At 42.7% G+C, this 11,611-nt stretch overlaps 1 protein-coding gene across 1 annotated transcript; it reads left to right on the top strand.

The window, feature by feature from the left end:
• Window positions 1–161: 161 nt before the first annotated feature.
• Window positions 162–11,321, top strand: LOC115118593 (death-associated protein kinase 3-like). The gene is made up of 12 exons (XM_029647258.2): window positions 162–255; window positions 1,240–1,346; window positions 6,374–6,503; window positions 6,630–6,721; window positions 6,937–7,075; window positions 7,349–7,478; window positions 8,247–8,295; window positions 8,421–8,447; window positions 8,723–8,875; window positions 9,137–9,182; window positions 10,157–10,368; window positions 10,506–11,321. The coding sequence occupies exons 2-12, from the start codon at window positions 1,285–1,287 to the stop codon at window positions 10,819–10,821; spliced, it is 1,356 nt and encodes a 451-aa protein (XP_029503118.1). The 5' UTR covers window positions 162–255; window positions 1,240–1,284; the 3' UTR covers window positions 10,822–11,321.
• Window positions 11,322–11,611: the final 290 nt, after the last annotated feature.

Genomic DNA, 11,611 nt, shown 5'->3' with positions numbered 1-11,611 from the left:
AAATAATTGGGATTCATTGAAGCTATTTGACAGATACATTTCAGCTTGTTTGTTTGTTGAGAAAATCTAAATTCATTGCTCTTTCAGACAGTAATAATTTGCTTTTGCGGGTTCAAACTTGTGCACGCACAACGATGAAGTCAGTATGATGTCATTCCATATGGTCCATCCTCCTGTCTCAAAGTGCTGTAATTTTCTTCTACCACCGGAAATTTGACTCGGGAGAGGAATGCAGGACCCGTAGCCAGTTATAATGTAAGTATCTGACTTGTAATTTGTATAGACAGAGTAAGGAACGACAAACTACCATCTCCGGTGTCAACTGACGTTATGTGAAAATTGATGAGCGAATGACCAGCGAATCCTGTTCGCTAGTTAACGTTAGTGAATTAGTTAATGTAGCTAGCTATCACGTTGGCTATCTAATATAGCATTACCAGCAAGCTTTTGTCAAAAATGTAGCTATATTTTCTTTAGAATTTGGTTTTGCCACGACCCATTATCACGGAAAGAGTGTTGGGTTTTAATGTTTGTTGTTATTTCTAGAGAAAAAGTTAGCCGTATCCCACTAGCTCACTTCTCCAGACTCCAAACGGTAGCTAGCCAGTTAGCTACATATGGCTAAAGTTCCGTTTTTACTTGTCAACAAAAATAAAAACAATTTGCGGTGTAATGTTAATCCATAGTATTTTCGGATAACACGAAACCATTGTTTCTCAATCTAAAAGTAGCAAACGGTTATCTAATGTTAAAACCGCAGTGAGACCCTTTTAATCAGCTAGTTGATGGAAGAAGATGACGTAAGTAAGACCGGTATGCGGAGTTCTCAGTCCTTACCAGCCAAGTTTTACTTCTCCACTCCACTATGTTCATCACACGTGTGGGTGGAGTCGAAGAAACCCAGCAACTCTGCCGTGTTGACTTTGGCCAAATAAGGACGACCACTTTTTTTTTTGGGGGGGGGGGGGGGGGGTTATGCACATCATTGGTTGGGGGTGAATTTGTTCAGGGTCAAATGGTTACATCAATTTACTGTATGTGTGTAAACTGATTGTATTGACCCCCCTTGTGGCTAAATTATGCAGCCTGTGGCATGCCTATTGTCACTCTATGACGTGTAGTATGTATTTGATCTAGTTTTGCTCATGTCAGCATCACATAAGTCTATCGTTGCCATGTTATGGGTCTCAATTTCCTTGACAGGTACTAATAATCATGTTTCCCTGTTCTGTAATTCAGTGTGATTCAAGACACAACTTCTATTAGCAGCAACCCAGTCAGACCATGGCTGGCTTCAGACAAGAGGATGTGGAGGCGTTCTATGATATGGGAGAGGAGCTAGGGAGGTAAGATCTGACCTGTGTCTGTCTGTCTGTACAGTGTTGCTGGATGAGGATACAAAGGATACTTGTTTCAGCTCTCCCAATGTGTCAGTGGGCAGAATTTGTACTTTTAGGACGATTGAGGAAAACTCCTACCCAGCATGAGGCACACTGGGCCAATGCAATTAAGTGTACCTACCATTCCAGCCATTACAATGAACCTGTCCTCAAACATTACAATGACCATGTCGCCACAGGAGTCGCTAGTGCATGATGGGACAAAGACATCCCTGCCGGCTAAACCCTCCACTACCTGGACGACGCTGGGCCAATTGTGCACCGCCCCATGAGGGGAGACTCAGAATCTCTAGTGGCACAGCTAGCACTGCGATGCAGTACCTTAGGTCACTGCGCCACTCGGGAGGCCCTCACCTTTAGTAACTCTTGTATGTAAAGTGAAGCAATATTTCTACAAAGATCTTAAATATTGATTGTTGGGCTCTCCTAATGATACAATCCAAATACCACTTAGTTGACTTGAAATCACATAACAGGATGAAAACATCCGTTGGCAAATTCCCAGTGTATTTGTGGGACTGTTTATTCAACAGTGTAGAGCTCTCTGTCCTGTTATGCAAACCTGCTCTGTGTTTTTAACAAGTCCTTATAAACTAAACAGAGCCGGAGCACTAGAATGAGTCATGTGCTTCTACAGGATTAAACCTGAATTTGTTCCAAATGGCAACCTGTTGACGTAGCGCACTACTTTAGATTAGAGACCATAGGGCTAAAGTAGTGCACTATAAAATGAATATAGGGTGCCATTTGGGACACAATAAACCTGACTTCCTACCTTTATATGGAAGTTTTGTTTTCTGCAGTGTTGCAGAAGAAGAATGACATCATTGCCTTTCTATGCGTTTATTTCCTCTTTATGCCTCAAGGTTTAGTCTAGCCTTTTATTAGCTGTTTTAGGTGTAGTCTAGCTGTTTATTAGCTGTTTTAGGTGTAGTCTAGCTGTTTATTAGCTGTTTTAGGTGTAGTCTAGCTGTTTTAGGTGTAGTCTAGCTGTTTATTAGGAGTAGTCTAGCTGTTTATTAGCTGTTTTAGGTGTAGTCTAGCTGTTTATTAGCTGTTTTAGGTGTAGTCTAGCTGTTTATTAGCTGTTTTAGGTGTAGTCTAGCTGTTTATTAGCTGTTTTAGGTGTAGTCTAGCTGTTTTAGGTGTAGTCTAGCTGTTTATTAGGTGTAGTCTAGCTGTTTATTAGGTGTAGTCTAGCTGTTTATTAGGTGTAGTCTAGCTGTTTATTAGGTCTAGTCTAGCTGTTTATTAGGTGTAGTCTAGCTGTTTATTAGGTCTAGTCTAGCTGTGTATTAGGAGTAGTCTAGCTGTTTATTAGGTGTTTTAGGTGTAGTCTAGCTGTGTATTAGGTGTAGTCTAGCTGTGTATTAGGTGTAGTCTAGCTGTTTATTAGGAGTAGTCTAGCTGTTTATTAGGTGTTTTAGGTGTAGTCTAGCTGTGTATTAGGTGTAGTCTAGCTGTGTATTAGGTGTAGTCTAGCTGTTTATTAGGTGTAGTCTAGCTGTTTATTAGGTCTAGTCTAGCTGTTTATTAGGAGTAGTCTAGCTGTTTATTAGGTGTAGTCTAGCTGTTTATTAGGAGTAGTCTAGCTGTTTATTAGGAGTAGTCTAGCTGTTTATTAGGAGTAGTCTAGCTGTGTATTAGGTGTAGTCTAGCTGTTTATTAGGAGTAGTCTAGCTGTTTATTAGGTGTAGTCTAGCTGTTTATTAGGAGTAGTCTAGCTGTTTATTAGGAGTAGTCTAGCTGTTTATTAGGTCTAGTCTAGCTGTTTATTAGGTCTAGTCTAGCTGTTTATTAGGAGTAGTCTAGCTGTTTATTAGGTGTAGTCTAGCTGTTTATTAGCTGTTTTAGGTGTAGTCTAGCTGTTTATTAGGAGTAGTCTAGCTGTTTATTAGGAGTAGTCTAGCTGTTTATTAGGTGTAGTCTAGCTGTTTATTAGCTGTTTTAGGTGTAGTCTAGCTGTTTATTAGGTGTTTTAGGTGTAGTCTAGCTGTTTATTAGGTGTTTTAGGTGTAGTCTAGCTGTTTATTAGGTGTAGTCTAGCTGTTTATTAGGTCTAGTCTAGCTGTTTATTAGGTGTAGTCTAGCTGTTTATTAGGTGTAGTCTAGCTGTTTATTAGGTCTAGTCTAGCTGTTTATTAGGTGTAGTCTAGCTGTTTATTAGGAGTAGTCTAGCTGTTTATTAGGAGTAGTCTAGCTGTTTATTAGGTGTAGTCTAGCTGTGTATTAGGTGTAGTCTAGCTGTTTATTAGGTCTAGTCTAGCTGTTTATTAGGTGTAGTCTAGCTGTTTATTAGCTGTTTTAGGTGTAGTCTAGCTGTGTATTAGGTGTAGTCTAGCTGTTTATTAGGTGTTTTAGGTGTAGTCTAGCTGTTTATTAGGTGTAGTCTAGCTGTTTATTAGCTGTTTTAGGTGTAGTCTAGCTGTTTATTAGGTGTAGTCTAGCTGTTTATTAGCTGTTTTAGGTGTAGTCTAGCTGTTTATTAGGTGTAGTCTAGCTGTTTATTAGGTGTTTTAGGTGTAGTCTAGCTGTTTATTAGGTGTAGTCTAGCTGTTTATTAGCTGTTTTAGGTGTAGTCTAGCTGTTTTAGGTGTAGTCTAGCTGTTTATTAGGTGTAGTCTAGCTGTTTATTAGGTGTAGTCTAGCTGTTTATTAGGTGTAGTCTAGCTGTTTATTAGGTCTAGTCTAGCTGTTCATTAGGTCTAGTCTAGCTGTTTATTAGGAGTAGTCTAGCTGTTTATTAGCTGTTTTAGGTGTAGTCTAGCTGTGTATTAGGTGTAGTCTAGCTGTTTATTAGGTCTAGTCTAGCTGTTTATTAGGTGTAGTCTAGCTGTTTATTAGGTGTAGTCTAGCTGTGTATTAGGTGTAGTCTAGCTGTGTATTAGGTGTAGTCTAGCTGTGTATTAGGTCTAGTCTAGCTGTTTATTAGGTGTAGTCTAGCTGTTTATTAGGTGTAGTCTAGCTGTGTATTAGGTGTAGTCTAGCTGTGTATTAGGTGTAGTCTAGCTGTTTATTAGGTGTAGTCTAGCTGTGTATTAGGTGTTGTCTAGCTGTGTATTAGGTGTAGTCTAGCTGTGTATTAGGTGTAGTCTAGCTGTGTATTAGGTGTAGTCTAGCTGTTTATTAGGTGTAGTCTAGCTGTGTATTAGGTGTAGTCTAGCTGTGTATTAGGTGTAGTCTAGCTGTTTATTAGGTGTAGTCTAGCTGTTTATTAGGTGTAGTCTAGCTGTTTATTAGGAGTAGTCTAGCTGTTTATTAGCTGTTTTAGGTGTATTAGCTGTTTTCGGTGTAGTCTAGCTGTTTATTAGCTGTTTTAGGTGTATTAGCTGTTTTAGGTGTAGTCTAGCTGTTTATTAGCTGTTTTAGGTGTAGTCTAGCTGTTTATTAGCTGTTTTAGGTGTAGTCTAGCTGTTTATTAGCTGTTTTAGGTGTAGTCTAGCTGTTTATTAGCTGTTTTAGGTGTAGTCTAGCTGTTTTAGGTGTAGTCTAGCTGTTTTAGGTGTAGTCTAGCTGTTTTAGGTGTAGTCTAGCTGTTTTAGGTGTAGTCTAGCTGTTTATTAGGAGTAGTCTAGCTGTTTATTAGGAGTAGTCTAGCTGTTTATTAGGAGTAGTCTAGCTGTTTATTAGGAGTAGTCTAGCTGTTTTAGGTGTAGTCTAGCTGTTTATTAGGAGTAGTCTAGCTGTTTTAGGTGTAGTCTAGCTGTTTATTAGAAGTAGTCTAGCTGTTTATTAGCTGTTTTAGGTGTAGTCTAGCTGTTTATTAGCTGTTTTAGGTGTAGTCTAGCTGTTTTAGGTGTAGTCTAGCTGTTTTAGGTGTAGTCTAGCTGTTTTAGGTGTAGTCTAGCTGTTTTAGGTGTAGTCTAGCTGTTTATTAGGTGTAGTCTAGCTGTTTATTAGGTGTAGTCTAGCTGTTTATTAGCTGTTTTAGGTGTAGTCTAGCTGTTTTAGGTGTAGTCTAGCTGTTTTAGGTGTAGTCTAGCTGTTTTAGGTGTAGTCTAGCTGTTTATTAGGTGTAGTCTAGCTGTTTATTAGGAGTAGTCTAGCTGTGTATTAGGTGTAGTCTAGCTGTTTATTAGGAGTAGTCTAGGTGTAGTCTAGCTGTTTATTAGGAGTAGTCTAGGTGTAGTCTAGCTGTTTATTAGGAGTAGTCTAGGTGTAGTCTAGCTGTTTATTAGGAGTAGTCTAGCTGTGTATTAGGTGTAGTCTAGCTGTGTATTAGGTGTAGTCTAGCTGTGTATTAGGTGTAGTCTAGCTGTTTATTAGGTGTAGTCTAGATGTTTATTAGGAGTAGTCTAGCTGTTTATTTCCTCTCTGGCTCTAGGTATGGTCATGCTGTGTGAGAGGGAGGGGGGGCTGAGTTTGCTCAGAAAGGGTACATTAAATGGCAGAACAGAACATTCAGTTCTGTGCAGATAGAGAAGCGCTGTAGACTTAACTTTAGGAATGGCTAGACCCTCAGGAATGCAGAATTTATGAACTCTGCAAAAAAAGAAACGTCCTCTCACTGTCAACTGCGTTTGTTTTCAGCAAACTTAAAATGTGTAAATATTTGTATGAACATAAGATTCAACAACTGAGACGTGAGCTGAACAAGTTCCACAGAAAAGTGACTAACAGAAATGGAATAATGTGTCCCTGAACAAGCCTGGACATTTCTGGGGGGAATGCCCGTACCCTCTGATGTTAGGTGTAAATGTTTATATATTTTTTTTAAATAGCCACCCACTTTACATGTTTGCATAGAGTCTTTATCTTATTACATAAAATGAAACTGCCAACCAGTGTTGTGCAATGCTTCCAGTGAACACTAGCCTATACAATTTGTAGTCAAGAATTTATAGCTTTAAATCAGGATTTTCCCCAGATTGGCTATTTGAATTTGGCCCAGTCACTCTTTCTTGTTTCCTATGTTTATGTACATATTATATTATACTATCGATCATCATCATCATCCTCATTAACTCTCCTAGTGGACAATTCGCCATCGTACGGAAGTGTAAAGACAAGAGTTCTGGCTCGGAGTACGCCGCCAAGTTAATCAAGAAGCGTCGCCTGTCGTCCAGCCGCCGGGGCGTAAGCCGCGAGGAGATCGAGAGGGAGGTGAGAGAACCACAATGGAAATAAGAATTCAGGCTTTGTGTTTTATCCTCAATCATTGTATGTACTGGCTGGACCAGCTTTATATGCCTTTTTTAAAATAATGAAATAAATCAAATGCAATTCTAGGTGAACATTCTGAGAGAGATCCAGCACAGCAACATCATCACGCTGCACGACATCTTCGAGAACAAGACGGATGTCATCCTCATCCTGGAGCTGTGAGTAGAGCTACACCAGTTGATATTTGGGGCTGATCTAGGATCAGCCACCTCCCCGTCCTTGTAATCGGATTCACTATGATCTAAAAGGCTAAACTGATCCTAAAGCAGCATTCGTCTGAGACTCTTTCTGAATACAGGCCCAGACCTGTACTCAAATAGTATATTGATAAAATAGAGTAATTTTTTTAACCCTGTTATGTGGTGTGGTCCAGAGTGTCTGGAGGGGAACTATTTGACTTCCTGGCAGAGAAGGAGTCTCTAACAGAGGAGGAGGCCACACAGTTCCTCAAACAGATCCTGGACGGGGTCTACTATCTACACTCCAAACGCATCGCTCATTTTGACCTGAAGGTGGGTAGGGTGGAGTCTGGGGAAGGAGAAGCCAGGCTGGCATTGTAAACTAAAGTTCCATCTTGACTTGACGAATTCCTTTAAACTCCTATTGGAGCACTCCGACTCCTCACTCAATGTATAACTTGATAGACTGTTTTGAGTCATTGGCACATCAGTGAAAACGTCCAAAAGGTTTCCAGCATTTGAGAAATATACAGTTTGGTGTCTTAAAAAAAACAACATCTGTATTGTATTATTATCTGCATTCTGAAATGTTTGTTTGTGCCGTAGCCAGAGAACATCATGCTGCTTGATAAGAACGTCTCCAACCCCAGGATCAAACTCATCGACTTTGGCATCGCTCATCAGATCAAAGCTGGGAATGAGTTTAAGAATATCTTTGGAACGCCAGAGTTTGTTGGTGAGACCATAGAGATGTGTTTGTAATATGTATTAATAATAATAGCAATTTAGTGTTCCGCATATATTTCGTTATGTGTGTGAGACGCTCCTACATATTCATTTTCCTTATTAAAACATACAGTATCTTTAAACAGTGTATTATTTATTTGTATTTTTGGACATTTGAACTCCCTTTTCTCCCAAATTTCGTGATTTCGATCTTGTCTCATCGCTGCAACTCCTCAACGGCCTCAGGAGAGGTGACGGTTGAGTCATGCGTCCTCCGAAATGTGTCCCGCCAAATCGCGCTTCTTAACATCCACCGTCTTAACCCGGAAGCCAGCCGCACCAATGTGTCGGAGGAAACGCCGCTCAACTGAGGACCCAAGTCAGCTAGCAGGCGCCCGGCCCGCCACGCCACAAGGAGTCGCTAGAGCACGATGAACCAAGTAAAGCCCCCCCCCCGACCAAACCTTCCCCTAACCCGGACAACACTGGGCCAATTGTCTACCGCCATATGGGACACACGGTCACGGCCGGTTGTGACACAGCCTGGGGTTGAACCCCAGGTCTGTAGTGACGCCGCAACACTGCGATGCAGTGCCTCAGACAGCTGCGCCACTCGGGTGGCCCGTATAGCTTTAAAATAAAATAAAAAGATTCCACAATGATCTTAATGTTATGGAATGGGGAAAATATTCCTTCATATTGGTTTTAATTAGTGGAGGTCTGTGTGCTGATCTCCCTGAAGATCATCTGGGTTCTAATAATCCTGCTTGTTTTACAGCTCCAGAGATAGTCAACTATGAACCACTCGGACTGGAGGCTGACATGTGGTAAAATAAACTAAGATTATTTTAAATGTTTTTCTGATTTTGAGAACTTTTTGTTATTGTTGTTTTTCTTGTTTCTTTACCCTTCAAGTAAATCTCACTAATTTGTTGTCCTCTTGTTTCTCCAGGAGTATTGGAGTTATCACGTACATTCTGTAAGTACTGCCTCACATTATAATGGTGTCAGTTGAGCGACATAAACCGCGTCAAACATTTTGTTTAGATTATTTCTAAATCTACAGACATTTTTGATCATATTCTGTACCTGTTTTACAAAATGGAGAACGACACACGTGAATGTTATTATTTCTGAGCAATCCAATCATTTACATGATGAAATAGCTAATAAGCGATTGTATTTCATATTTGTCCGTACCACTTGTTTAACCTGAGGTTGAGTGTTCTCAACATGTTGTTTTGTCTTCCTCAGGTTGAGTGGTGCCTCTCCGTTCCTGGGGGAGACCAAGCAGGAGACTCTGACCAACATCTCTGCTGTCAACTATGACTTTGACGAGGAGTACTTCAGCAATACCAGTGAGCTGGCCAAGGACTTCATCAGACGCCTGCTGGTCAAGGATCCCAAGTAAGGCTGGTTTACTGTGGATAGAACAGGCCTGGGAATACTTAGAACAACACACGTAAGGGCCATGACAGTAACTATTTGCTTTTGTTTGTCTTGTTAGTTAATATATCATTGTAGGGACTCTAGCAAAAGATGAACGTTTACTGAATCCGCACCATAGCCTTGGAGAACTTCAGTGGAAATTATATAATTGCAATTACTAAGGCATGACAGTAAAGCAGGAAGTAATAATTGATTATTTTTCATCTCTTATTTCTCCAGGAAGAGGATGACCATCGATGACAGCCTTCAGCATCCCTGGATCAAGGTAGACATCTCTCGCCATTTCACACATATTTGACATCTTACTGATCCCACATGTTGGACTATCCCTTTGCCCTCTTTCACTTATAAAGCAACTGTTGGCTTTTAGCACCTGGTTTACTGCCGCTTTACTGATGGTTTACTGCCGCTTTACTGATGGTTTACTGCCGCTTTACTGATGGTTTACTGATGGTTTACTGCCGCTTTACTGATGGTTTACTGATGGTTTACTGCCGCTTTACTGATGGTTTACTGCCGCTTTACTGATGGTTTACTGATGGTTTACTGCCGCTTTACTGATGGTTTACTGATGGTTTACTGCCGCTTTACTGATGGTTTACTGATGGTTTACTGCCGCTTTACTGATGGTTTACTGCCGCTTTACTGATGGTTTACTGCCGCTTTACTGATGGTTTACTGCCGCTTTACTGATGGTTTACTGATGGTTTACTGCCGCTTTACTGATGGTTTACTGATGGTTTACTGCCGGTTTACTGATGGTTTACTGCCGCTTTACTGATGGTTTACTGCCGCTTTACTGATGGTTTACTGATGGTTTACTGCCGCTTTACTGATGGTTTACTGATGATTTACTGCCGGTTTACTGATGGTTTACTGCCGCTTTACTGCCGCTTTACTGATGGTTTACTGCCGCTTTACTGATGGTTTACTGATGGTTTACTGCCGCTTTACTGATGGTTTACTGATGGTTTACTGCCGCTTTACTGATGGTTTACTGCCGCTTTACTGATGGTTTACTGCCGCTTTACTGATGGTTTACTGCCGCTTTACTGATGGTTTACTGATGGTTTACTGCCGCTTTACTGATGGTTTACTGCCGCTTTACTGATGGTTTACTGCCACTTTACTGATGGTTTACTGCCGCTTTACTGATGGTTTACTGCCAATTTACTGCCGCTTTACTGATGGTTTTTGACCCCCTTTATCTGCTATCCATTAACGCTCCTCTCCTCCCAGGTGATCAAGAGGCGGAACGTGCGCCAGGAGGAGAGCGGGAAGAAGCCGGAGCGCAGGCGCCTGAAGACCACGCGTCTAAAGGAGTACACCATCAAGTCCCACTCCTCCATGCCCCCCAACAACACCTATGTCAACTTCGAACGCTTCTCCCAGGTGCTGGAGGAGATCGCTGCTGCTGAGGAGGGGCTGAGAGACCTGGAACAGAACCAGAGGTGAGAGGGAGGGATGAATCGATAGATGGATGGATTCGTAATTTTAAGTTGATTATTTAAAAAATGCATGTACAGCCGCTCTAATTGGATACAGCATACGTATTCCATACATTCTAACATCTCCCTGACTTCTCCAGGTCGTGCCGGGAGGACGTGGCTGCTCTCCTGTCTATCTACGAGGAGAAGGAGGGCTGGTACAAGGAGGAGAACCAGAGCATCGCCAGCGACCTGGGTCACATCCGCCAGGAGCTGCAGCGTACCCAGGCCCAGCGCAGGCAGAGTCAGGAGGATGCCCGCGCCACCATGCTGGCTGCTAACGCCCTCAAGAGGAAGTTTGGCCGTCTGGAGAACCGTTACGAGGTCCTGGCAGAACAGGTGGCGTCGGAGGTGCTCTGGGTGGAGGAGCTGGTCAGGGGGATAGAGAAGGAGAAGGACAGCCTCGTCATGCCCTGAGGCCAGCCTGGCTTCTAGTATCACTGACCTGGTCATGCCCTGAGTCCAGCCTGGCTTCTAGTATCACTGACCTGGTCATGCCCTGAGTCCAGCCTGGCTTCTAGTATCACTGACCTGGTCATGCCCTGAGTCCAGCCTGGCTTCTAGTATCACTGACCTGGTCATGCTCTGAGGCCAGCCTGGCTTCTAGTATCACTGACCTGGTCATGCCCTGAGTCCAGCCTGGCTTCTAGTATCACTGACCTGGCCATGCCCTGAGGCCAGCCTGGCTTCTAGTATCACTGACCTGGTCATGCCCTGAGTCCAGCCTGGCTTCTAGTATCACTGACCTGGTCATGCCCTGAGTCCAGCCTGGCTTCTAGTATCACTGACCTGGTCATGCCCTGAGTCCAGCCTGGCTTCTAGTATCACTGACCTGGTCATGCCCTGAGTCCAGCCTGGCTTCTAGTATCACTGACCTGGTCATGCCCTGAGGCCAGCCTGGCTTCTAGTATCACTGACCTGGTCATGCCCTGAGTCCAGCCTGGCTTGACCTGGTATCACTGCCAGCCTGGGTCATGCCCTGAGTCCAGCCTGGCTTCTAGTATCACTGACCTGGTCATGCCCTGAGTCCAGCCTGGCTTCTAGTATCACTGACCTGGTCATGCCCTGAGTCCAGCCTGGCTTCTAGTATCACTGACCTGGTCATGCCCTGAGGCCAGCCTGGCTTCTAGTATCACTGACCTGGTCATGCCCTGAGTCCAGCCTGGCTTCTAGTATCACTGACCTGGTCATGCCCTGAGTCCAGCCT

The sequence above is a fragment of the Oncorhynchus nerka genome, linkage group LG9b, assembly GCF_034236695.1.
Source record: "Oncorhynchus nerka isolate Pitt River linkage group LG9b, Oner_Uvic_2.0, whole genome shotgun sequence".
Taxonomy (NCBI): Eukaryota; Metazoa; Chordata; class Actinopteri; order Salmoniformes; family Salmonidae; genus Oncorhynchus; species Oncorhynchus nerka.
This window is presented reverse-complemented; position numbering and strand designations above follow the sequence as displayed.